This window comes from Eumetopias jubatus, unplaced genomic scaffold, assembly GCF_037043125.1.
Source record: "Eumetopias jubatus isolate StellerSeaLion01/CBP00866 unplaced genomic scaffold, mEumJub1_p1.0 scaffold_8, whole genome shotgun sequence".
NCBI classification, from domain to species: domain Eukaryota; kingdom Metazoa; phylum Chordata; class Mammalia; order Carnivora; family Otariidae; genus Eumetopias; species Eumetopias jubatus.
The window spans coordinates 138,887,593-138,913,896 of NW_028274814.1; the positions used below are offsets into that span (position 1 = coordinate 138,887,593).

At 57.1% G+C, this 26,304-nt stretch overlaps 1 protein-coding gene across 2 annotated transcripts; it reads left to right on the forward strand.

Moving 5' to 3' along the window:
* Nucleotides 1–1,223: 1,223 nt before the first annotated feature.
* On the forward strand, nucleotides 1,224–24,121 carry TTC38 (tetratricopeptide repeat domain 38). Of its 2 annotated transcripts, XM_028115606.2 has the most exons (14): nucleotides 1,224–1,312; nucleotides 2,253–2,330; nucleotides 4,566–4,647; nucleotides 5,956–6,127; nucleotides 7,007–7,180; nucleotides 9,812–9,887; nucleotides 12,578–12,697; nucleotides 14,926–14,985; nucleotides 15,816–15,854; nucleotides 17,254–17,335; nucleotides 19,108–19,273; nucleotides 20,597–20,756; nucleotides 20,973–21,046; nucleotides 23,006–24,121. In XM_028115606.2, exons 1-14 carry the CDS (start codon nucleotides 1,280–1,282, stop codon nucleotides 23,097–23,099), a joined length of 1,410 nt encoding a protein of 469 aa, XP_027971407.1. In that variant the 5' UTR covers nucleotides 1,224–1,279; the 3' UTR covers nucleotides 23,100–24,121. The 2 variants fall into 2 exon arrangements, with proteins under 2 accessions (XP_027971407.1, XP_027971409.1); XM_028115608.2 differs by lacking the exon at nucleotides 20,973–21,046.
* Nucleotides 24,122–26,304: the final 2,183 nt, after the last annotated feature.

Consider the following 26,304-nt stretch of genomic DNA (forward strand, 5'->3'; position numbering starts at 1 on the left):
CACCACCCCTACTCCACCCGGATCTATGGCATTTTGTTCTAGCAGTCTGAGCTGACCAAGACAACAAGAAGGGTCAGGGCTGAAAACTCAGATTGGGGTCATCGGAGGCATGTAGGGAGGAGGCACAGGTGGAGAAGGAGACAGACTCTGGTCCCCTCCAGTATTTAGAGGTGAGGCGGACAGAGAGTCGGAGAAGTGGTGGTGGCAGGAGGGAAACCAGGAGGATGTGCTGTCCTGGAAGCCAGGGGAAGAGGGGATTCAAGAAAGGAGCAGCGTGGCCTGCTGGGTCAGAGCGGCTCAAGATCAGGAAGAGGAGGTGCTAGAGGTCGCCAAGGTAGCTGCTGGGTTTGGAGGAGGAAGACCTTTACTGTTCTTGATAAGGTCAGGGTCTTTGGTGTCTGGTGTGGACAACCACAGAAAACTCTGGGCAAGTTTTGCAGACATGGTAGAATAGGGAAGTGGGACGGTAAGCAGAGGGGAATGGGAGTATTATAAAAGATCTAAGATCTGTGAAAAGACAGAAAAAATAACAAAGATCCACCATGTGCCCACATCCCTACTACGGATGTAGAACCATCCTATGCAGTCCAACGCCTCAGTGTACCCTTCAAGAGAGAATCCTCAGCACCACTGGTGGCACCCATGGATCTGAATTCAGTTTTGCTATTATTTCGTTTTCTTTTAGCGTTTACATAGGAACCAGACCGTTAGCAACACGTTGTTTTGTATATTACTAAATGTTATCAAATGGGATCATATTTCAGATTTTCTTTACAGACTGTAGTTGTGAGCACCTTTCGGTTTGATTCTATTCAAAAAATGACCTCTAGGCATGCGCCCGCGCAAGGCTTAATATGGGACTCCGAAGAGCTTGAAAGTGACCGCTGCCCTAGGGGTCCCCTGCCTCCCAAGGGACTCTGCAGTTGTGTCCCCAACAGAGTCCCCAGCAGGGAAGAGCCCCTGGCGGGGGTGGGGAAGGAGTTGTGACGGTCAGCGAATCCCGGACCGCCCTCCGGCCCTGTCGCCCAGCATCCGTGTCTGATGGGGGAGGCAGGTGCGCCCCCCAAAGCTCCCACCGCGGCGTACCCCTTCCATCCCAACCCGGGCACGGCAGGCGCAGACCCCCTCGGAGCGCCCCGGGGCGGGGCCGGCGCGGCTGACCAGTGAGCGAGCGGGGAAGCGCGGCCGCTCCGCCCCGCGGTGTCCGTCCCCCGCCCCCACACGGGAAGGCTGGGGAGGTGCCCGGACCCCATACCCGCCCCGCCATCCTCAAGGCACCATGGCCGCTCCCGCTCCGCTGCGCGACTGTCAGGTACGTGGAGGCAGAAGCCGGCCGGCCCCCACGGCCCCGGGATGGCCTGGCGCCCGCGGCGGGGCAAGGACCGACCTGCGCGGGACCCGAGGTCAGCCGGGGAACCGGCCGTGAGGTCCTGGCGTGCGTCCTGGGTGCAGGAAGGGACCAGAGCACCCTCCCGTGGGACCCCGGCCGCGTTTCTCGGCCCCGCGGAGACCCCGGGACCTAAAAAGCATTAGCCCTGGCATGGCACAGCGGGGACGTCTGCTTGCTTGGGACCCGCCAGGGTGGGAAGCCCGAACCCATTTTGCAGATGAGGAAGTTGGAGTTCAGGGGACTTGCCCCCCAGTCATGCAATAGGCAATTGGTGCTGGGGGAGTAGAGGACATTTCCCCTCCCAGGGGAGTCACAGGCCCTGGTAGGACACCAAAGGCAGCCCTAAGGGTTAACAGGTCTGAGTCGTCTGATGAAGCTGAGAGAGGAGAGGAGTTGTTTTGGTGGTTGGCAGATAGCCTTGCCAGCTAGATGGAAACACCACCTTGCCCACCATGAGTGCTAACGCTATACCCCTTTTCTGCCCTCCCAGACCTCTGTTAAGCCTTCTCAGGGACTTCGAGTACTGTGTGTTTGCTCCCCTGGCAGACACTTCACAGTTGCCCCATACATCCTCTGGAGCCCCATGTGGGGCCAGCTAAGGGTCTGATGGAGGATGTTGCCGGGAGGCACACAGCTACTTAGAGACCCCTGGGATTTACATGAGGCTCTCCCACCCAGGGCTCAGCTTCATGTGCTCTGCACCGATCTCACGGATCTATGAAATCTGAGAGTCCATGCCCTCAAGGCTGGGGCTTATGGAAACCCAAACCGGGTGATAATCCGCATTTGGAGATCTTCCGGGGTTGGGGTTTATGTTTACATTTGGAGGATTACATGAATCTTCTTTTCTCGCTGTGTGTAGGCCTGGAAGGATGCAGGGCTCCCACTCTCAACCACAAGCAATGAGGCCTGCAAGCTGTTTGATGCTACCCTGACCCAGGTACGCCTACCGAGCAATGTGGTGGTCTCTGATCTGAAGGCCCATGGTGCGGTGTTTAAAATTACTGAAGGCTTTTAGGTAATATATTTTTCATGTTTAAATATTCCGGCCTATCCAGCAGCTACATTTATTTATGCCACAAAATAAACAGTACTTATGCAAGCATGCAGCTGTGCTCCGAACTCCCATCTAACACGGCTGGCTTCCATTTCTAGCCAGACGCATGTATCATCTGACGTACTCTCCACGCAAAGTTGCTGAATGATGACCACAAGCAGGCACAATACTTGAAGCTTCTAAAGCTTTACACCTTTATCAGCACTCCGGTTTTATAAGCAGTGAAGCCCATCAGCCCTGTGGCTACCAAATCTCCTGGTCGACTTGGGTACAGTAGGGCATCTTGGGGACACAAACATGCTTCATCATGTTTTGAAGCCCCACAGCCAACAGCTTGGAAAGTGGTGGATGCTGTTTTCAATTTCACGATGAATTTAGCAACCGGTTACAGTGGGATTTATGTACTCTGGGCCCTGGTGTTGGAAGCATTTTTGCCAACCCATGGCACAGCTGAGAGGCGCCCCCAGTGGCCGGCCGACAGCCATGGGATGTTTATGAGGATGCTGACCCTCCTCCCTAGGCATCCCCCTGTGGCCTGCTGAGGGTTTGATATGGGCCCCCTCCACTGCGGGCCTGAGGCCCTGTGCTGGAGCTAATCTTTGAATATATTGCTCTCACCTTGGCTGTTCCACGACCCTCCACCATGTTACCAGCAATTTCTAACACCACTGAAGGAGCCTATAGTTTTAGAACTAGGAGGGTCTCAGAGGTGGAGTCCAACAACTCTGTTTGACAGGTGGGGAAACTGAGGCCCAGGGAGCTGAGCTGGCTCATGCACTCAGGTAGAGCAGGAGCAGGATGCACCTGGGTCTGTATATGCCGATGGAAAACCCTAGAGCTGTTCTTTATCATGAGCAATGAGAACATTGCTGGCTAACTCCATCCACACAACGTAAGGACCAAAAAGGCTTCTAGAAACCTAAGTAGAAGAAACAGCCAGTGAAATTCTGTTAGCTTGCCAAAGGACTCCACTGTGTGCACGTGAGCTCTGTTCGTGCTCTTCCTGCACATTTTGGCCTTGGTAGAGCCCTTGATTTTTTACACAGCCCAGTTCCTCAATGTAGCATGGTCCACCCCCACCCCTGCGCGGCCTATCCCATGGATCAGCGTCTCTGTGCTGCTCTGTGTTAGAGCGTGGGACCTCTGAATCTCTGTACCGCCTCCCCTCTGTCTTAGTAAAACACACTCCGCTAGTTCTTTGTAGATGTAGGTTAGACATCTGATAAGACACATTTTAAAATCCAGTGCATTATTATGGTTTTAGGATTTTTTTTAAATGAGCATTTTTATTTATTTTTATTTTATTTATTTTCTATTGTTGAACACGGGGCCTGAACTCATGACCCTAAGATCAACACCTGAGCTGAGATCAAAGGTCAGATGCTTCACCGACTGAGCTACCCAGGTGTCCCCCAAAATAAGCATTTTTGAAAAAAGGATTAGAAACAGATCTACCAAATTGTCAAAAATGGCAATGGGGTGAGATAGAGTTTGATCATTGGGCTTTCATGTCTCCTCCTAACTTTTTGTCAAAAATGTTTAGCAAAGTTCTTTTTTGGAAGGAATGAATAAAAAGTAGGAAGGTTCCCACTGTGGTGCCTGATTTCAAGGCCCATCTTATGGCTAAAGAAGCCGATGTTCTGGGAAGGTCATCTGTCAGAAAGAAGCTTCCTTTAGATGTTTCTTTTCTGAAAATGGTGACCTGATCAGCTCTAGAAAACGTGCCTTCAGGGGCGCCTGGGTGGCTCAGTCGTTAAGCGTCTGCCTTCGGCTCAGGCCATGATCCCGGGGTCCTGGGATTGAGCCCCGCATCGGGCTCAATGGCTCAGTGGGAGGCCTGCTTCTCCCTCTCCCACGCCCCCTGCTTGTGTTCCCTCTCTCGCTGTGTCTCTCTCTGTCAAATAAATAAATAAAATATTAAAAAAAAAAAAAAGAAAACGTGCCTTCAGTTATGAGTGTTCAGTCTCTTCACAGGAGACCAACCTAGGTGTGATCCCTCAGAGTTCAGACTGAAATACTGAATTCTCTAGAGAGAAAATCCAGATTGAGACACACGCCTTCCTCAACACAAACTTAGGACTCCCTGGGGACAACTTTGTTTTGCCTTTTCTATTTCAGTATGTAAAATGGACCAACGACAAAAATCTTGGTGGCATTGAGTCCTGCCTGTCAAAGCTCAAAGCTGCAGATCCAACCTTCGGTGAGTGATGCTGTCCCTGAGTTGAGCCCCATCTTGTGTGTCCAGCACCTCTCTGGTTCCCTGACTTCGAGACTAGGCTGGTACGGGGAGGGCAGACTGGTGGCAGTGACCGGGCTGGCCTTTGTGCAGAGGGAGGGCGGGAAGGCAACAGCTGCTGTTGGGCTTGGAGTAACAGCTGCTTTCATAGAGATGCTGGGTTCCACAGAAGGCATCTTCCTAATTTTTTCCCTCAATTGTTTGTCAGTTCTGCATGGAAGACACTGATCTCATTTCTCAGAGGAGGAGAGGGAATGAGAAATGCATCCAAAATCACCCAGCCGGTAGTTGGGTGGCTGGGATCACATAAGGCTTTCTGTATCCCGGACCTGCCTCTGGAACCCAAGAGGTGGCTACCGCAGCCTTTCAGGACACTGGTGAGGCCTTAGCCACAGAGGCCTAGTGACAGGCCGGCGTCACAGAGAAGCCACGGAGGCATAGGGAGGTCAGCCCAGTGCATTCTGGAACCTGCTGAGGACAGGGTGCACAGAATGGGGGAAGAAGGAAGCTGAGCCCAGCCTATAGGGGACCAGGAGCCAGGAGTGCGTTCAGGTGCGCTGAGCAGACCTCAGGCCCCACGATAGAAGCAGGGGCCACATGGGTGGTCCCAAAACTACACTACAGCTGGGTCCTCGGTCTCGGGCCTGGGCCAGTGACAGAGCTCTAAATGCCAGCAGACACCTTACCGCTGTCAGGCTGGGGGCTAGGAAGCTTAAGTAGGGCCTGGGGGTTCCGCAGACCTGCGAGCAAGGTTGCTACAAGGGCCCCAGGCATACCCTCCCATCTCCCCCCCCCACCGCAAGCTGTCCGTGCAGGAGAGTGGCTCAGACCCGCCGTGCTCCAGAGACCAGCCCCCCGCACTGGCTCATCTGCTGAGCTCTTCCCTGGAGTCTCTGTGTGGGTGGTAGTGAGTGTCAGCTGACGAGGGAAAATAGGGGTGGAGGGCCATGGGAGCCCACAGGCAAGCCCTAAACAGTTCAACCAGTGTGGGGGGGAACATGCTCCAGACACTGGCACTCACCACAGGGTCCTTGTTAGAAAAACATTGGCGGAGGTGCAGAATGCTTTGGGGACTGCTGCTCCTTCACGTGCATGGTGGGGGTCCCAACTGAGCCCTGGACTGCCTCGGGGGCCCAGCGCACAGCGCACCAGCCGGCTGGCTTGGCCCTCCTGGCGCGGGGTTGGGGGGAGCGGGGCATTTATTTCACACTCTGGCTGGGCTGGCTGGGCGGGGCCGTCGGAATCACCAGTTGCTCTCCAACCTTTCACCAGCGCTGGGTCACGCCATCTCGAATGGCCTCGTGCTGATCGGCACTGGGAGCTCTGTGAGGCTGGACCGAGAGCTGGACTTGGCCGTGAAGACTATGGTGGAGGTTTCCCAAACACAGCCCCTGACGCAGCGGGAGCGGCTGCACGTGTCTGCAGTGGAGACCTTTGCCAAGGGGTGAGGGCCTCCCTGGCTGGGGCTGGCACCCTGAGAGCACGCGGGGTGGTGCCATGGGCTGCCCAACACCCTTGGGAAGGGGGACTCGGGGTGCTTCTCGCCCTGCCTCCCAGGGCCGTCTCCCTGCCTGCTGCTTTGTCTCCACCTGGCTGCAGAAATTGGGAAACAGTCGGCCAGGATTTCCAGTCTAGCGTTCAAAGCAACTTACTTTATTTCTTTAACTGAATCAGTTATTATGTTTGTTACAGAAATAATAGGACCACGTTACAGAAATACATAAAAGAAAAGAAGAAAGCACTCACCCGATGCTCGTTGCCCTAACACACCCTCGTGAGCATCTGCTCATAGCCTTCCAGGTGGTCCCCACAGCTGCCCCCCCGAGTGTGTCGTGGTCCTGGAGCCCCTCTCGGGGACAGCCCCTACATCTGCTCAGGCAGGGGAGATCCCCTGCACGGCTAGGTGACCTGAGCGGATGGCGCAGTAACCGAGTTGTGCCAGGTCCTTCCTGCTGGGTCGGTGCCCGGGGTCAGGCCGGGGTGAGCTTCCCCCACTACAGACTTCACATGGCCGGGTTCACCAGCTCAGGGAAATTGCCTTTGGCAACCTGTTAAACCAGTTTTTTGGTTTGTTTGAATTCCAGAGTAAAGCATCCCCCTGGTTTTTCAATTTTCTGAGCCACAACCTAACACAGAAACTTTTGTGTGGGGGTGTGTATAAAATAAGTTCTCTCCCTCCCTCCCTCTCCCCTCCCCTCTTTATATATTATATATATATTTCTATTGAACCAGTTCCGACTCTGGCAAGAAGCGAGGCCTTTGGCATGCCTCATGTGGTTGAACTACATGTTCAGTGGTTGAGAAATCTCTCTTTGGCTTTCAGGAACTTTTCCAGAGCCTGTGAACTATGGGAACAGATTCTCTGCGACCACCCAACAGACATGTTAGCCCTAAAATTTTCCCACGATGCCTATTTTTACCTGGGCTACCAGGAACAGATGCGAGATTCTGTGGCTCGAATTTACCCCTTCTGGACACCCAGCATCCCCCTGAGCAGGTAGGTGCCAGTTGGAGATCACATCGTTTCTTTCTTCTTCTCTCTCCTCTGCCCTGAAAACATGGCACCTGTCCTGGCCCTGCCCTAAAAATACTGAGTCTGCTGTGGCTATTCTCCTCGTCCTTGCAAGTGAAAAGATCTCTCCGTTTGCTCTTCATCCCATCCCATCCTGTGAGTGAGGCGGTACCATGTGTATCGGTCAGCCCAGGGTAGTTTTTGCCACGGTAACAAACATCCTCTAGATCTGATTCTCCAAAGGCTCATTTCTCACACACACTACACACCTGTTAAGGGAGGGCTGAGGGCTCTGCACCCCTCTTATTGTCTCCATCCCACATCAGGGACCCAGAGGATCTAGCAGGTCACTGAGGAAGAGAAGAGAGCACCCCTGGGGGACTCACAGTGGCAGGACTCAGAGAGGAAGGGACACGCTCTACCACTTCCAAGCCATCGGTTGGAGCTGGTCCCCCACCCACGGGAGGCCAGGAAGTGCATCTCTGCTCTGTGCTTGGGAGGAGAGGGAGGCCTGGAGTACTGAGTGGCCCTAATGACCACTACACAGAATGGCCTCCATCATGTCTAATCACAGGATGGGGGCGCCTGGGTGGCTCAGTCGGTGAAGTGTCCGCCTTTGGCTCAGGCAGGTCATGGTCCCAGGGTCCTGGGATGGAGTCTTGCATCAGGCTCCCTGCTCAGCGGGGAGCCTGCTTCTCCTTCTGCCCTCCCCACTGCTTCTCTCCCCACTGATCTCTCTCTCTCTCTCTCAAGTAAATAAATAAAATCTTTAAAAAAAAATCACAGGATGGTTGTGAAGGTCAGACGGACTCATGGATTGGAAAGCTGTGTTAGTCAGGGTTCTTTGTAGAAACAGAACCAAGAGAGTATGAAAATCTATGGCTGTATTATTTACCGATATATATGGGGGGAGATAATTGATTTTAAGGAATTGGCTCATGAAGTTACAGGGATTGGCAAGGAAGTCTGAAATCCACAGGCCGGGCCAGCAGTCTGGGGAGTCAGGCAGTGTTTCTGTGTTGCAATCTGGAGGCAGAATTCCTTCTTCTGGGGACCTCACTCCTTTCTCTTACGTCTTCAACGGATTGGATGAGGCCCACCCATATTACGGAGGGTAATGTACTTTACTCAGAGTCTATAAATTTAAATGTTAATCGCATCTGAAAAATACCTTCACGAAAGCATCTAGATAGTGTCTGACCGAACAACCGGGTACCATAGCCCAGCCACGTTGGTACGTAAGATTATATCATCACAAGAGCCTAACGGTACTAGGTAAACCATATATGTGTAAAGTTGAAGGTTAAATGACCTCAATAAATATTTAAAAGAAACATTTAAATATTCAAGAGAAATATTTGAATATTTAAGAGAAATATTTGAAAGAAATAAATATTTGAAAGAAAAGTCTGGAAGCCAGTGTGTTAGGACAGGGATTCTATGAATAATGAGAGCTAGACTTTGTCTGTATGCATGGTAGTAAAGATAACATCTGAGTCACAAATAGGAACTCCATCGCTTTATCATGTTTTCCCATAATCCCACAAAACCGCAGGAAAGGATGCCTCTTTCAGCCCGGTACTCCATGCCAGCGAGAAATCGTAGGGTGCATTTATTCAGTGAAGTGTCTTCAGGCTCATCCAGGGCTGGGCCTGGGCTAAGAGGGAGCTGGGCAGACGGGGTCCTGGACTCTAGGAGCTGGGGTCTGGGGAGGAACTGTCCAGGGGGTGCAGGTCAGGCTGGGCCGGGGGTGGGCACAGGGCTGCCACGCAGAGAAGGCCCCGCCAGCCTGCACTCCCTGGTGCTTCCTAGGGAGGTGTGTTCTGGGCTGTGTCTCTAGGTGGGTGCCCCCAGCCGGACAGGAGAGAGAGGGCCCCGGCATCCTTAGGGGAGGCCGTGTGTTGATGGGGGTAGGGTGTGAATCACAGAGGGGCCCACTCTAGAGACAGGGTTTGGGGGTCAGACGATTGTGCCGACGATGAAGGTCACAGTGCTCCTCACCAGCCCGAGCATCCAGCTGCTAGGAAGCATGGTGCTCGGGGGGGGTGCCCGGCACAGGGCCACCACCGGCTGGTGAGGGGGAGGGGGTCAGTCTCCCGGACCTGCTGTAACCCTGCCGCAAACTGGGCAGCTTCAAACAATGGCTATTCATACTCTCAGAGTTCTGGAGGCCACAAGGCAGAAATGAAGGCATCAGCAGGGCTGTGCTCCCCCCCGAGAGCTCTAGGGGAGAACACTCCCTCGCCTCTCCTTAGCTTCCTGGCGGTAGCTGGCAGTCCTTGGCGCTCCTTGGCCTGGAGCTGCACCACCCTAGCGTCTGCCTGTGTTCATGTGGCTCCATCCTGTGTGTGTGTGTGTGTATGCCCGCGCGTGCACGTGTGCCCGCGCGTGTGCGTGTGTGTCCAAGCCCACCTCCCCTTTCTCTTGTAAGGACACCGGTCATTGGATTGCGGGCCCGCCCTCACCCCGTAGGACTTCATCTGGACTGCATCATCTGCAAACACCCTAATTTCAAATTAGGGCATATGTGCAAGCATCATTTGGGGGGACACAGTTTGTCCGTACCGAGGGTTGAACAGCCCACTTTTCCTGAAGACTTGTTTCCTCTGTTTTCAGCTATGTGAAAGGCATCTATTCTTTTGGATTGATGGAAACCAACTTCTACGATAAGGCAGAGAAGCTGGCCAAAGAGGTGAGAGGGCCCTTGCCCAGGGGCCGACCCCTAGGGAGGGGCGTCGGGTGGGGCCAGAGCACACGGCCCCCCACTGCTCTCCCTGTCCGGCATTAGCAGCGAAAGCAGCCTCCCCTCCCGCAATCTGCAGGGCTCCCTCCGCAAACTGCCTCCGCGGGCTGGGAAGGTGAATGAGACCCAGGGAGGCTATGTTCACCTCTCCCTCCGGGCCCCACGGGAGGCAGCTCCAGGTTCCCCCAGCTCTGTCTGTCTCAGTCCAGAGCTTCAGGGAGCTGCCCCATGATTGCAAACAAAGGCTGCTTCCGGGAGCGCCCTACCTGGGGGCTGGGCTCCTGCCAGCCAGCCCTTCCCTGGACCTCTGCCTCCTTCCAGAGGGAGGGAACCCCGGTGAAGGGTGCCGCCGAGCAGTGTGGTTTCGCTAAGTGCTTCCTGTCAGCCCAGGGCCGTCCAGCCATGCTCGCCTGGTGGGCGGGCTGGTACCCGGGTGCATGGTGGGCGCCCCTCACCAGGGGCCCAGGACCAAGCAGCAGGCCACGGCGGTGGACTTGGGCATGGGGTGTCCTCATGGGAGTGGAAACTGAGGCCGGGGGAGGGGTTGTCACGCACTCCTGTGCCTGGCCGGGTGCCAGCACTTGATATATACCCACTCTGATCTGCTCATTCCCTCTACCACGAGCACTAATCTTGTCGTTGTCCCAATGAGGTGGTCACGGCTCAGAGAGAGGCCAAGGCTGGAGCCTGTTCAAGTCCACGCAGCTCAGGGAGGGCAGAGCTGGTGCTCAGCCAGGCCACCTGACTGGACCACCATCCTTTAGGCTGCCTGGACCAGACCCGGCTTCCCAGCATCCCAGCCAGTGTTCCTCCCCTGAGACACTGCCCTAGTTGGCCTCTAGTACCCCTCCCCTGGAGGCAGCCAGCACCCTCTGGGGGCCCAAGGGCCATGAGGTTTCTGAAATCTGTTCTGGTTATAGAGTTGGAGCCCGGATTTGAGTGCAGGGTGATGGTTCCATGCTTCATGGCGTCTGGGCTCCATGGCCTCGGTGAGCAGGCCACATCGTCCAGGGGCTCAGCCACAGGAAGATGCCCCAGAGACCATGGCAGCTGGACCCTTTTTCTGGATGGTGTCGGTCTGGGCACCCGAGGGCTGGCAGGATGGTTCGAGAAGCCGGAGGGCGGACAAAGGGTGCAGGCTTACGCCCCACTGGGAACAGGAGGTGGTGCATGGGGAGCCCCTCTTTGCACCCTCCATGCCCGTTCTCCTGCTGCACCCCCTCCTGCAGGCACCACGCTCTATCCCTGATGCCAGGACACCAGAGGTGATTACTGAGCAGGGCCCCACAGTGACAGTGACCACCAGGCCTCCAGGAGAGTGAGGGTGCGCTGCACCCAGCCCCGCTGGAGTCTGGAGAGGCTTGGCGGTGGTGATGGGTGCGTGGGGCGGGGGGGGGGGGGGGGGGCGGGGGAGGGAGTGGGCGGGGTGGGCCTAGCATCTGCAAGCCAAACCCCAGGGGCAGGAAGAGCAAAGGGCCCCGGGCGGGGATTAGCCCCGCTTCCGCGCTCAGGAAGCTTGGAGACACTGGATAAGCTGAGGCTTAGGGCGGAGGTGGGCGGGGCAGGCCCTGGGGGCAAAGGCTGGGGGACCCGCTGGGCGGTGGTGCCGGGCCTCGTGACTCTGACTCCCGGGAGACTTGGGAGCAGGCTGGTCCGGAGCCCCTCACAGAAGGTGGGGCCCTCGTCTTGCTAGCTGCACCTGTTCCCTGCCCTGAGCTGCACCCCTCGCCTCCGCCCTGCACCAGACCAGCACACTTAGTGGGTCCCTTCTCGGGACGCCCCCTTTCTTACAGCGTCCCCACGTGGCCTGGGTAGGCTCCTGCAAGCGGCGGGGGCGGGGGCGGGGGGGGCTGGGGGTGTCGTGAGCTGGTGTGGGGGACCTGGGCTCCTGTGGATTGTCCGCTGGGCCGCTTCGAGCCTCAGCCTACTGCTCTGTGCCTGGCACTTGAGAGGTGCCCAGGACACATGAGCTGAACCCAGGAGAAGAAGAAAACTTCCCACCTTGTGTCCCGCCTGCCTTGGGGGTCACTGCCAAGCTCACTGGTCATGTAAGGGCCTGTTCTTATGAATAGTAAGAACATCAGAATGAGCCCAGAAGGCCATTCACCGGCGTGTGGTCATCCGGGAGGGGCTGCCAGGAGCCCGCGGAGTCCGGGGCGGTCGGCTTAGCCTTCAGACACTCCAAGTCCACTTCACCTCCACAGCGGCCCGGGAGGAGGGCGGCGTTACTTCTCACCAGGTGGGGTTACTGCTCACCAGAGAGGCTGGTTGGCATATGGCAGGTGACTCAGCCATGTGCAGGAGCCCACAGGGCCCTGAGGATGAGTCCTGGCCTTGGAAAGACCCACCTGTGGTCTTGAGCCAGTCATCCAGCCTCCCTGAGCTCACTCCCTCACCTTTGAAATGGGCAGTGATAGCCTCCCTGGGAGCAGCGCGTAGATGGTCAGTGGGGCTGGACTTGGGGATCGTTATTGTTTTGAGGCAGGTCCCAGTGCTCACACGCTCACACTTGTGTCAGCCGCACACTCGCCCATCCAACGCAGGCCCCGCGTCCCTGCGTCACTTGAAGATGCCTCGCCACCAGGCGGCCTGACTAATCCACATTATCGCCAATAGTCTTCCACTCTCTCCCCGTGTAGGCTTTATCTATTAACCCCACGGACGCGTGGTCGGTGCACACCATTGCCCATATTCACGAGATGAAGGCAGAAATCAAGGATGGGTTGGAGTTCATGCAGCACTCAGAAACCCACTGGAAGGTACGATTTTTGTCCACGGGTCATCTGCCTGGAAAATCCCGTGCATCCCCCTTGAGTTAAGCCAAGGCTTTTAGACAGCAGTTCCAGGGTGCAGCTTAGCTCAAGGAAAATTCTGCTTAGAGGAGTTTCTGTCAAGCCCAGGAGTCCCCTGGGAGCCACATGGCTCCCCCAAACCTGCCAGTGTTTCGCAGGTGATTCTAGAATAGGTTTTGGGCTGGGGCATTTGGTGTAAAGGAACGGAGCAGAAAATTACCAGGGGCACAAGAGCCTGGCCTCGGTGAGGACCTGGAGGGCCCTGAGCTGCCTACCGGCTCAGCCGACTCCTGGGGAACAGCAGCACCAGGGAGCTCTCCTTCCTCTGTGTGCATCACTTGCCTCCAGGCTTATCTCCGGCACCCAGCCTGGCCACCCGTCCAGGTGTGGTCTGCTGCCCTGCCCTTCTCTGTGCCCTGGTGGGCTTCCCAAGGTCCTGCTGGCCAAGGCGGTGAGCCTCTGCCTGGTACTGAGCAGCAGATGCTCAGTGCCCGAGGGAACCATGAAGAGACCCGGAATCCGGCAGGGAGCAGGCAGGGAATGGTACAGCCCCTGCGTCCCTCCGAGCTGCCCCCTGGCCTAGCACATCCCAGTGGGAAGTGGGAGTGGAATGAGGTAGAGCAGGTGAACAGGTGTGAGACAGCGTTTGAGAACTGCGATCCCGTGAGGTTCACACCCAGATCTTTCTGAGGATCCACAAACACTGGGGATGGGAGAGGGACTGGGGCAGCCTGAGCCAGAGCTCGGGGTGGAGCCCTGCCCTCGGGCTCCCCCAGGCAGAACAGGGCCAGCTCTTGTGAGAGCACTGAGTCTGGGGTTGGGGGCACAACCATGTGGCTGCCCTCCGGCTGAGGGCCGGGGGCTTCCCAGGCAGACCCGAGGGAGGCCAAGGAAGGCCTGGCCAGGGCCTTCCAGTGTGTTCCATTCACGTCCCCCCCCCCCCCAGATGCTGTGATTTTACTGGGTGTTGGAGGCCTGGCTGGACCCTGGGGCTAGAAAGCGATTCCTCTGAGCCTCGTTTCCTCATCGGTACACCTGCTATTGTAATAACTGTGAAGTCCTTGGCCCCAAATGAGTTCCCATTGGTGTTGGTTCCAGACATGTACAAAATGAGGCTGCCTAGGCTGGCCAGCTCATCTCCCAAAGGGCACTAATCCCCTGATGTTTGCATCTGTCCCCTGCCATGGCTCCGGGCGGCCTCTGGCCTGACAGGACAGCCCTAGGGTAGACGGTGTGCCCTGGGGCTCCCTTTCCTCCTGCTCCTGCCCCAGACTGAAGTTCAGTCAAGATCCCACGCTACGGACCCCACTGAGAGTCCAGCCCAGACTTCTCTGTCCTCAAAAGGCCTGGTCAAGAGGAGTGAGCAGCTTCCCAGTAGCCCATGAACCACACCATGATAGGGGCACTCTCAGGGATGTGGAAACTCCGAGGAGGCATTCAATCCCACTGGACTTGAGGGGAAGTGGTCAGGGAAGCCTTCCTGGAGGAGGCAACCTCTGAGCTGAGTATCGAAGGATGGTAAGGGTTTCCCGGGTGAAGCGTAGGGAGATGGAGGGTATCCCAGCCAAGGACCAGATTGAGCAAAGACACTAAGGCCTGCTGGGGCCTGTGAGGAAGAGGGGTGTCCTTAAGCACAGGTGCAAGGTGGACATGGGTCAGCGAGGAGGTACTGTCAGTTCCTCTTTCCAAGAAATGGAAGGTAGTGCCCAGGCAGAGGAGGGAGCATTTGCAGTGACCTCATAGAAGGAAGGGCTAGCATTCACGATGGGGCCTGAAGGGTGCCAGTAGTAACTGTCCAGATGTCAACCCTGCCCCCTTATTTGTGGGCTTCCCCAGTAGCTGTGGGGAGTCCAACCCTGGGCTCATTGACCCTCACGGCTTTCTTGGGATTTGCACACCCAGTGGGCCTCTGCACCCATTTGTGGGATGGATTTATCACCCGTTTTCTCTACTCCATGCATAAGGAGGGCTTGAGGCTTGAGGAGGGGGCTGACCTCGATGTCGGCCCTGCTGCTCCCACTCTAGCTGCAGGGCTGGCAAGTCCCCAGTCACCGTTCCTCAGAGCTGGCCCGGGCAATGTCTCCTGCACTCAGAGAGGAGTGGGGGGGCCTCTGCCCTGTCACAAAAACCATAGTCAGTAAGTTTTGTCCCACAGGTTGTCCGATTTTTCTCTAATTCTCTCGTTCTTTCCCCAGGACTGTGATATGCTTGCTTGTCATAATTACTGGCACTGGGCTCTGTATCTGATTGAAAAGGTGAGAGGGCCTGCTGTCTTATCCTGTATAGATGTCCAGTGAAATAAATCTCTTTCTGCCTTTTGCTGTATCCCGGGGATAATATTTTGTGTTTGCACATTTAAATAGTGTCTGGATGTAATGGAGCGTTCATGTTTTCAAATAGCTTTTCAGGCTTAAACTACATTAGGCATTTTTCACCGTCTGGATGTGAAAATCACATATCTTGTATACCATCTATGGAGACAGGTTACACTGAGCGTCGTCTGCTGCTGGAGTGAAAGGCCGCACCCCCCAGATTGTACCCGAAGGAGCCATGAGACCCTCCGAAGGCTTTGTCCCAGTGGCAGCGAGGGTGGGGGGCGCACCCTTGCCCCCAGTGATTCTGCCACTGGGTCCCATTTATAAGGGAGCTTCTTGCAATGGTGCTTAATTGTAGAGAAAATCTAGAAGCTCTCCAAAAGTCCAAAGAGAGATGCTTGGAAGGTGAGGGCCCACTGTGATCAGGGTCTGGAGGGAAGCAGTGGTCCCCACTGAATGTACCATAGGGAAAATAGAGGGAAGAAAGACTAGAGTAAATACATGAGAAAGCTTGTAACTGTTTGACAAGCATGATGGGGAAATTCGTGCCTCAACAGAAACTGTCCCTTGGGTAGCAGGGGCCGGCGCTGCCTCTCCCAGAGCACAGGGGCTTCTGCTGGGCCATCCTCAGACCCTCCAGGTGGCACTCCCTATCCCCTATGGAGGGTGCTGGGGGTGGAGTTGGGGCTGGGGATTGGCTTTTCAGCTCATTTCTCAGTGTTACCTTTGACCTTTGCCACATGCTGATCACGGGAACTTGATTCTTCCAGGGTGAATACGAGGCCGCCCTGACCATTTACGATAACCACGTAAGTCTACTTTTGCACCCAATTCGGTTGATTGCAAACGTTGGCCTTTTAATCTCTAGCACATACCTGAGCCCGTCAGTATCATCGCAGCCAGAAACAACACCTGGAGCAAGAACTCCCTTCTTGCGTAAGACCTCAGGGGTTCTTTCCTGCCCCAAGTGGTGGTGTAACCGGGACGGAGTGAAGACACTCAGTGACTGTTCAGTGTGGGTGCTAGTAGAATGACACATCTATGTTGGTCCTTTCTGAAATCCCCGACTTTTGTCTAGTCATTTTATTTTTTAACGATTTTATTTATTTATTTGACAGAGAGAGAGGGAACACAAGCAGGGGGGAGAGGGAGAGGGAGAAGCAGGCTTCGTGCGGAGCCTGGAGCCAGACGCGGGGCTCGATCCCAAGGCCTTGGGATCATGACCTGAGCTGAAGGCGGACGCTTAAGGACAGAGCCACCCAGGCGCCCCTTGTCTAGTCATTTTATTTATTGATTTATTTTTAAAGATTTTATTTATTTATTTGACAGAGAGACACAGCTAGAGAAGGAACACAAGCAGCAGGGGTGGGAGAGGGAGAAGCCGGCTTCCCGCGGAGCAGGGAGCCCGATGCGGGGCTCGATCCTAGGACCCCGGGATCATGACCTGAGCCAAAGGCAGATGCTTAACAACTGAGCCACAAAGGCGCCCTTTGTCTAGTCATTTTAGATGGTTCTTCTTTGGTAGAACCACTGATGTGCCCACAGGAATTTTTTTTTTTATTTTAGTAAAACACACATTTGCACTGTGACCATTTTTGAGTGGAGGGTTCCGTGGCACTGAGGCCCCTCACCATCCCCACGGTCTGTCTCTGGAACAGACTACAGCCCCACACCCACTGAACACGACTCCCTTTCCCCCTCCTCCAGCCCCCAGGCAGCTTTTTAAGAGAAAAGGAGCCTGACTCACAGCTCCTGGGAGCCCCCGGGCATGCTTTGTAATAGAAGGCCGAGGGTCACAAAAATGCTTGGAGCCCTGGGCTCTAAACCCCAGGAAAACACTTCGAATTATGTCAGGATTGTGGGGTGACAAAGAAGGACTGCTTCCCCAGTGCGATGAGGGATAGGCCAGCCGAATGCAGAACCGGGAGCGGGCCCCACGGCCTCCCCCCAGCGTGGTCTGACGCCGCGGTTGGGGCGGGGGGGGCGGGCAGTGACAGGTGCCAGCGCCTGGCCTGTGCTCAGGGCTGGGCCTTTTTCCTCGGGTCTGGCGTCTGGTGTGGCCAGAGCCCTGGGTGACGGGCCCGTCCTGGAAGTGGAGGTGGAGGGGCGATGGCTGTGGATCCTGCTGGCTGAGGCTGGCTCTGTGCAGGCCCCCCACACGGCCCCTCCCTGAGGCCCCTCTGGCACCCGCCCACCCTTGTCTTCCAGGTCCTCCCCAGCTTGAAGGACAGCGGAGCGATGCTGGATGTGGTGGACAGCTGCTCCATGCTGTACCGGCTGCAGATGGAAGGTAGCCTGACCTGTGCACTCCCCCGGGCTCCTTTGCCCTCTGTCCTCCCACAGAATGAGGGGAAGGAGCTCTTTGTCCTGCTGCAGACCCGAGCGGCTTGCCTGTGTGTGGCCTTGGGTCCCGGCTCTGCAGCCGCCTTCCAGCCAGCCTGAAGCCAAGGGGCTCTAGCCTCCACTCCCCTTTCTTCCAGTTCTCATCATCTCCGGGTGGGTAAGCTTAGGCTCCGTGCCATTCCCACCACCTGCCCACCAGCCCTGCAGGGCACGGCTGACACCTGGCCACCTCGCTCTGGGTGCTGCCTCCTTTCTCAGGTGACCGTTTCTCAACTCCCTGGGATTTCAGAGAGAGAGGTTTCTCAACATTGTCACCCCATGCTCTGCAGGTAGCCTGCATAGGGTTGACCACAGCTCTGGTGTTTCCGGCCAGCAGCCCAGGTGCCAGATGGTTCTCCCCCCTCCCTCAGGCCCAACAGAGCCAAACCTGTATTCACGCTAGGCCCTGGGTCGGCGGGACAGTGTAGGGATAAGGGCCTGGGCAGGACAAGCTGTTTCCAGAAAGGCTTCCCAATGGTGGTGGTGGTGAAATGTGAGCCATGGAAGCATGTGTAGGGTTTTGCCAGGCAGAGGTGGGAAGGGATGTGATGTGCAGAGAGCAGCCTGGCCAGTGCCCCCAGGATGCAGAAACCAGCTGCCTGTTACAGGACGAGTGACCAAAGACAGGGTCATTGTGGTGATGGATGAGAGGTGGGCAGCTGGAGCCCACGTGCCAGAAAGGCAGGTAAAGAGTCTGGCTTTTCCCCGGGTCTGCGGGGAGCCTCCTAGAGCAGGGCCGGGCAGGCTCCCATCTGCCTCTGAGACGTGGGGCTGAGCTCAGGTAGGCCAAGGCCCACGCTTTCTGGGCCAGCTCATGGTGTTCAAAGGGCGGGGCTGCAAAACTGAAAGCCGGGCTGTTTGTTGAGGGGCCTGGAAGGAAGGTGGAATCCTGTTGACCCTGAGACCCAGTGAGCCCTCCACCTGTAGAGGCAGAGTGTAAAGCTGCCTGGAACTCTCCAGGGACCCTGAAGCCTCGAGCCTCCGGGCACGTCGGAGGAGGCTTGGAGGGACAGAAGCTGGGAGGCACAGTGGTGGTGCCAGGGGCACATGGAGGGAAGGGAAAGGCTGCTCGCTCCCTCGCCATCCAGAGTGGAGACTCGAGAGACCTGTCTGATTTGATGCGCTGAGAGACAGAGGTCAAGGGCAACGTCTCTACTGCAGGGGGTGCCCCCGAGAAGTAGGAAGAAGGTAGTTCCTTCGAGGGATCAGGAGGGACAGGAAGCGGGTGGGGGGCGTGGGAAGCAGAACGGAAGTAGGGACTGTGTAGCGCTGAGAAATCTGGACACAAACGTAAGAGAATGTTATTTATTAACTCCACAGAGTTTTATTCAGCACCTGTTAGGTATCAGGTGCCATGCCAGTGGTAATTCCGGGAAGAATTTTAAAAATGGTTTTGGGGTTCGTCAAAGGGGCCAGAAACTTCAATACCCTTCGATAGTTCTTTTTTTAATTTGTTTTCTACCGTATGCATCTATTGCGTTTATAATTAAACAAAGTTAACATAAACTGGGCTCAAAGGCCTCAGCATGAGGCCAGGGGCCACCTGCCAGCCTCACTCACCTGCACAGCCTCCTCAGCTGGAACACAGGGGCCTCTGTGGGGCGTGGGGTTAAGGGGGCCCGTGTGCAGGACACGTACACACAGGACGCCAGGCCTATGGTTTCTTCCCCGTGTCCTCAGGGGTGTCTGTGGGTGAGCGGTGGCAGAACATCCTGCCCGTGACCCAGAAGCACAGCCGTGACCACATCCTGCTGTTCAACGACGCACACTTCCTGATGGCGTCCCTGGGAGCTCGGGACCCCCAGACCACGCAGGAGCTCCTGACCACCCTGCAGGACGCCAGCGAGTACGCGGAGGGGCCAGGGCCCTGCTGGGAGGGCCGCGACGGGGTGCCGGGGGTGGGCCGAGGTCTGCTCCGTCCCTGCGCTGACCCGCCAGGGAGGCTGGGAGTGGAGGCCCCACTGGTGAGCGCAGCCCCGGGGACACCCATGGAGAACTGTTGCCACACAGGCGCCCCACCGGGGTGTGCTCCCCCATGTTATATCCTGCAAGGGCACGGTTGTTCCCCTAAGAGACAGAGTCGCCTCCCCATCCCCCGGCTGGGGGTGGGAGCCTCAGTGTTGTGGGTGCAGCCTCCCACGGGGGGCACGGTGAGGCTCTGGAACCAGAAAGCCCTGCTGCTTCCCATCTGAGATCCCGGACAAAGTGCTTCTCTGCTCTGAGCCTCAGCCTTCTCATCTGCCAACTGGGGATAGAGTCTCTGCCGAGGCAGGCTGGCAGGAGAGGGACGTGCGGTGACGTGGTCACACAGCTCCCTGGCATTGGTGGGAGCCGGTTTCAATCACAGGAGAGGCCGGAGGGAGACCGGAGAGGCAGGGTCCTCCACAGCATGGGCCACCAGGGAGGCAGCCGCCCCTCGTCTCCCCACTGGAGGGCTGGAGCTGTGGAAGCCATGACCCCTGGTGGTCTGTCCTGGGGGCCTTGCTTGAGCTGGCCACCACCCCAGCCACCTGCCTGCCCGTTCCTCCCAGAGCTGTGCTGCAGGATCTGTGGGCCTCGGCCGGGGAGGCAGCTTCAGGTGAAGGGTCCACGGTTCGGCGGTGGTCATTTCAGCACAGGGAAGGCCTGGGGAGCCCGCCAAGCACTTGAGTATTTGATTCTTCTTTTAAGACAGGCCTGGAGCAGGCTGTTGCCCGCAGTCCCCATGACCCAGCTCAGCCGCCACCCTCGCGGGCCAGCAGGCAGACACAGGTGGTGACAACCATTTGCCCCAGTGTGGGGGTCAACTCCAGTGCCAGGCCTTTACCTGCACTGTGTGCAATCCTGACAGCCCTGTGAGGTTGGCACTGATACCCACCCTTTACAGATGAGCAAACTGAGGGACCAGATGTTGAGAGACCTGCCTGAGGCCAGGGGAACAGCACCATTCAACCCTGTTGAAGGGGTCGAGAGAACCCTATTCTCTCCCTTTCCTGGCTGCTTCTCTCCTGTCAGCTCACCTGACCAAAGCACCTGCCGTGTCAGGCACGGAGCCAGGGGCGCCAGGGGGAAGCCAGGGGAAGAGCAGTCTGTTCCCTCAGGAAGTCCGAGTCCTGCCAAGGAGGCAGGTATGCCTTCAGGCAGTGTAAGGGGCCCTGCGGGTGACCGAAGACGTCTTCTCGGCTGGCAGGGCCCCCGGGGAGAACCACCAGCACCTCCTGGCCCGTGATGTGGGGCTGCCCCTGTGCCAGGCCCTGGTGGAGGCCGAGAACGGGAACCCTGACCGCGTGCTGGAACTGCTCCTGCCCATCCGCTACCGGATCGTCCAGATCGGAGGCAGCAAAGCGCAGGTGGGCCCCCAGCCTTGGGCCATGGCGCGGCCGGAGCGTGAAGGCCTGGGCCCGGCAGTCTCTCTCGGGGCCGGTGCCCAGGTGTGGGGGCGTCCTCATCTTTCGCACCCCCAGGAAGTTTGTCCCTGAGAACAGGCCTGCCCGCAGCGGGATGGGGGCTCCCATCCCTCCTCATCACACGTTACAGGGGCCCAACCTGTTCTACTCACCTTCCAGAGAGACGTCTTCAACCAGCTGCTGATCCATGCAGCCTTGAACTGCACGTCAGGTGTCCACAAGAACGTGGCAAGGTGACTTCCCCGCTCACACCCACGCCGGGCTTGGGGACATCTCTAGCAGAGCTGCCCCTCTCCGGCGGGGGTCTCCCCACGGGCTTCCAGCCTGCCCGAGGCTCCCACCTCCCTCTGCCTGAGGTGCTTCCCACCTTTGAGGTTGTGAGGACGTGAGGCTATGGGGTGCTTGGTTTTTCCCTGTTAGCATCTCGACTTGACCACCGGGGTCCACCCCACTCCAAGCCAGTCCCCCGGTCCCCAGCCCGGCCCTCCGCGCAGTCTCGCCATGCTGAGCTATAGTTACCCAACAGGCACACACACACACACACACACACACACACACACCCCAACCTGCCGTGGGGGTGGGCAGGGCGCGTTGCTCCGGAGGCTGTGGTGGAGGCTGAACTGGTTGGGATTCAGGGAGGGAGGGTGCCCTAAAGAAGAGACAGTTGAGAGGAAGCCTAAAACCAGTAGATTTGACCAGGCTCAGTGGTCCGTTAGGAGGAGGACCTGGGGGGTAAGGGATGTTGGGGGAGGGGCACCTCAAATAGAAAGCTCTGAAAAGCCCAGGCCTCACCAGCAGCCGGGGAGCTCCCACACCCCGGCTCAGCTTGCCCTGCGTGGGGCGGCTGGGTTCTGTGCTGGCTTGTGCTCTGGGGCTGAGACACGACCCCTCCTCATGGGTCCCCTGCTCCCCAATGGAACACCAAAGGGGAAAGGGGAAGGGAGGGGCTGCGGGGTGCCTGGTGGGTAGAATAGGGGTTGGGAGATCCAGTGAAGTCCGGGGTGGCCCTTGGCTGAGCCCTGGAGGTCAGGTGGAAAGGCCCAGGGTCTAAGTGCAGGCTCAGGGGGCCCACGCCACAGGAGACTCAGCTGTCCCCAAAGCATCTCCAGACCGAGCAGTGCAGGTGTTGTCAGCATGAATGAAACAGTTGTGCGTGCTCCGGATGCTCTACAATTGGCTGAAACTCTGAAGCATCTTGGACACACCCCCCTCACTCTTCACCCCTCCATGGCCATACGCAGAAGCGACACACCTTTCTTTAGTGGTCGCATCACTTAGAGAGCCCCAGGCCACGGGGAGGGTGTGAGTTGGCATCTCAGGCTGGCAGGGAAGGCGGGGCCCTTCGGACAGGGAGGCTGGCTGAGAGCAGGGGCAGGGGAGCTGGGGCAGGTGCGGGTGGGGGCGTGCCGTGGGGGGTGGGGGCTACCTTCCGAGCTGGGCGGTCTGCCCGTGGGGGTGCTGGGGCGGGCAACAGGCCCTGCGGGCAGCCTGGAGCAGATGCTGACCCCAGAGGGGAACCTGCTGCTGTGGGGCTGACAGGCAGTTCACTCCCCTCCCCTCCCCTCCAAGGCGGAAACCCTGCGCCACTGTCCACGGTGTCCCTGCCCCAAGCGCGGCCTATAGCCCATTAACCCCACCCTCACCCCACAGAATCACTGTTGCCAATTGTTTGGGGTCTTTGCCTTAAACAATACTGGCTTGGTTTAAACTTGGGTTTCTCCATACCTTGTCTCCTGCCACTTACCTTCCGAGACGGCCTCAGGCGTGGCTTCCCCTGACCCCCTTAGGCTCTACCCTCCTGTGTGGTGGGTGGGTGGGCCCCCAGCTTCCCGGGACAGATGAGGCCACAGTGATGTGCTCACCCAGTTGTGTGTCTTGGGGACAGTGTCGACATGTTCTCCAAACACTGGACATCCTGGTGACGTACTGGAGTCCCTGCCTTCCCCCGTTGACCACTCCCCACCCCCCACCCCCACCCCCCCCTGCAGCGCTCTGCCTTCCCCCTGGCCCCCCTGCCGAGCCCCGCTTTCCTGCTGTGGGGCTCTGCCCCTCCTGTCTCTGCAGTGATGCTGTCCCCTCTCTGCCTATCTCAGCCCCAGCCCGAGTTTCCTGTCCACCTTGGGGCTCAGGGACCACAGGGCCCCACATCCTTCTAGGAAGTTCCACCGCAGACCCTGTCCCTGTTTCCACAGGAGCCTTCTGATGGAACGTGACGCCTTGAAGCCCAACTCCCCCCTGACCCAGCGGCTCATCCGAAAGGCCGCTGCTGTCCACCTCCTGCAGTAAGCTGGGCCTGGCCCCCTCCCCAGCGTCGGATCAGCTGCCCCCTGACTACCAGGGTTAGAAGCAGCAAGAGCCTGCTAGTTAGGGCTGTTGAGTAGTCTGCAGCTTTAAGCAGAAAGCCCTGTAACCCGCAGCATTACAGGAAGTAGGGACACAAATCAATTTTAGACATGATTCAGAATCTTGTAATCATTAAGGGTCAAGGTACAGTTGCAAGCCGTTAGAACCGATGTGGTCAGTGCTGTTACCACTTGCCTAGCAAACTGTTTTCCCAGGGGACTCTTACACCTCCTGGTGTTCAAGAGTTAGAAGGCAGGGTTGGCTGGGGGCTGGCTCGGCTCGGCTCGGGGAGTCCTCCCCCCGAGGCTGCCCCTGGGATAAACCCTCTCCTTTTGTCTTCCCCATCATATTCTAGATATGTTGTCCCATCTTTTGGGTGAGAGCACCCATGGAAGGAAGTGACTTGCCCAGGGTCACAGCTAGCAGAGGCCCCGCTGAGATTCACCTTGGGTCCCCCAGCTGCTGCACCCACCGCCCCCAAAGAAGCACAGGCATATGGGGTGGCCCTCTGCTGTCTCTGGAGAGGTCTGCAAGCTTCCCTGGGGGGCTTTGGTGATGCCGATTAAGGGAACCTCGGGTATGTGGTTTCCTTTGTCAACTGACTTTAATCACACAAGTGCACATGCACTAAGCGGGCACACTTTCTGGGGGGGGGGGTGTGGACTGAGCTCAGGGTTGCCCTGTTGTGGCAAAAACCAAAGTACTGTGGCATGGAGCTTTACCGAGATCTGCACCAGTTTTCTATTTCCCCATCTTCTTAACCTGGCCCCAGTGCCAGTCCTGAGCAAGCTGCTGATTTCCCTGGCACGCGCTCATGAGGGGCGATCTCAGCCCCTAGATGTTTCTCAGGTTCTGTCAGTGTAGCTGAAATTAGGTAGGGACTCAGGCAGGGGGCAGTGGAGGCCTCCAAACTGATTAGACAAATTTCTGAGATTAAAATAAATCAGTTAATTGGTTCCTTTGACCGTTGCTGGTGTCATTTTTCATCATCTCCCACGTGCCAGGCCTGGGCTGGGTCCTGGGGAGACAGGCTTCTCCTTGAACTTGGGAGTGGGGGCGGGGCAGTGAGTCAAGAAAATGGGTAATTACAATAGGATTTCAAGAGAGGTGTTGTCTCTACCCAGAAGCTAAGGACACATGCCGGAGGGGAGCTTGCCCACCCATCCTGAGCTGTCCCCTCCTGCTGCCTGCTCACACTCCATCTGCCCTTCCCTCTCCTGGTTCCAAGGAAGACACAGCTTGGCCACGGAAGCAGGAACCCTGTGGCCTCCTCTGCGAAGCCCTCCTGTTGACCACTGCAGGCTGGTGAGGGTGCCCCCTCTGCCCCCCAGGCCTTGGCACCTGTGTTTGCTATTGCCCCCTTCTCTCCTGCTGTGACCTCAGGTCAGGAATGGCATCTGGTCCCAACATCACCCGGCACACGGCCTGCACTGAGGACTTGTCAGAGGACGTTAGTGAATGAACTCATGAAGGGTGGCATAAATTGCGGGGAGGAAGAAATGAATCTCTGATGAGCAGGCCCATGATAGGACAGCTGGATGAAGGTACTGTTCAGTTAACAGTAACAAGCTATTCATAATCAATGCAGATACTGACCTCCTATGTGCTGACAGGATAGAGGGAGAGGAGCATTGGGAGTGGTGTTGGGGACCCTCACCCCCAGCAACATCCACGGGGCTGTGGGGACCTGGGCCGAGACCTGCCCCTTCCCCCCAGCTCCTGTTGCAGTTGCCCTGTGATTAAGTCAGGCAAGCGTAGGCCTTTGGACCATCGACTGGGCACGGGCACCACCAAACCAGCTGCTGTCTTCAGGAGGCCCTGCTAAGTGGAGGGAAGCCTGGAGCTCCCGGGCTGGGAGGCCCAGTAAAGCCAGCCTGATCAAGGGTGAGCAGGACCCGAGAGAGGCAGCTAGGAGGTGACCTAACCCAGTGCCCTCCTTTGAGCCCCTCTTTCAGGGACTTCCTGGTTCCTGGAGCCAGTAAATTCTCTTTCTAAAGCCAGCCTGAAGCTGGTTTTCTGTTTCTTACAACACAAAGGCTCTTGACGGATACCTGCTGCTGGGTCTGCCTGGCACCACCTTCTCTAGTTAAGCAGGAACCTGAGCAAAAGACAACTCATGGGGCACCTGGGTGGCACAGCTGGTTAGGGGTTTGACTCTTGGTTTCAGCGCGGGTTGTGATCTTAGGGTTGTGAGATGGAGCCCCATGTCAGGCTGTGCTCAGCGTGGAGTCTGCTTGAGATTCTCTCCCTCCTGCTTGTGCTCTCTCTCTCTCTCTCTCAAATAAATAAATCTTAAAAAAAAAGCCCCAAAGACAATGGAATTCAGAAGGGACCCCATGTACGGAGACTTAGGTGGGAAAGGCAGGGTCCAAGGGACCCAGCACATTTGAGAACAGTGGAAAGCCAAAGTCTACAGAGGGAGCCCTTTGATAGAGAAGAGGCGTTGGGGATGCCAGGAGACAAAGGGGATGCAGGGGGGAGGCTGGGCTCTTTCCGAGCTGCTTAGATTCCCCCCGCCAGACCCTCAGGCAGGGTGGGGTCTCCATTATGTGAGCTGGATATCCAGCTCCCACTCTCTCAGCTCTTGTCTGGGGCCCATCCCTGGGCGGTGTGAGGCTAGGGGACATCACATAATGGAGACCCCACCCTGCCTTTTAGAGGCTCACAGTCTCACAGGGAGCTGGACTCAGGAGCATAAGTGGAGAGGGACCACAACAACATGGGGTGATTGGTGTGGATGGTGTGAAACCAGAGACATGGGAGTCCAGATGCCAGCCTGTATAGAAGGCTTCTTGGCATAGGTCCTGGGCCCAGGATGGCTGCCCCCTGGACAGCTCTCCACCCAACCTGCCCCAAATAAATAGCTCATTATTGTCCCTGAAAATGGTGCTCTCCCTCTGGAGTTCTGACCTTCCCGGAGCAGACTCTACGGGGCATCCTCCTTCCCACATCCTCCTACAGCCACCGGTCCCAGATACCTAGGGCAACGGCTTCATGACACTGTGTCCTGAACGGAGCCCCTCATTTCACACTCCAGGCCATGAGGTGGGTATTATTTATACCTGGTTCACAGTCCAAGCCTCAAGTGAGGTCGATCTCAAGCTGCCGCTGACTGACCTATTCACCAGTCAGTCCTCCGTGTCGCTCA

Coding starts and splice junctions, on each gene's coding strand:
- TTC38 (XM_028115606.2), top strand. CDS start 1,280: ATGGCCGCTCCCGCTCCGCTGCGCGACTGTCAG. Junction 6,128..7,006: donor GTGGAGACCTTTGCCAAGGG/GTGAGGGCCTCC, acceptor TTTGGCTTTCAG/GAACTTTTCCAGAGCCTGTG. Junction 20,757..20,972: donor TCGGAGGCAGCAAAGCGCAG/GTGGGCCCCCAG, acceptor CTCACCTTCCAG/AGAGACGTCTTCAACCAGCT.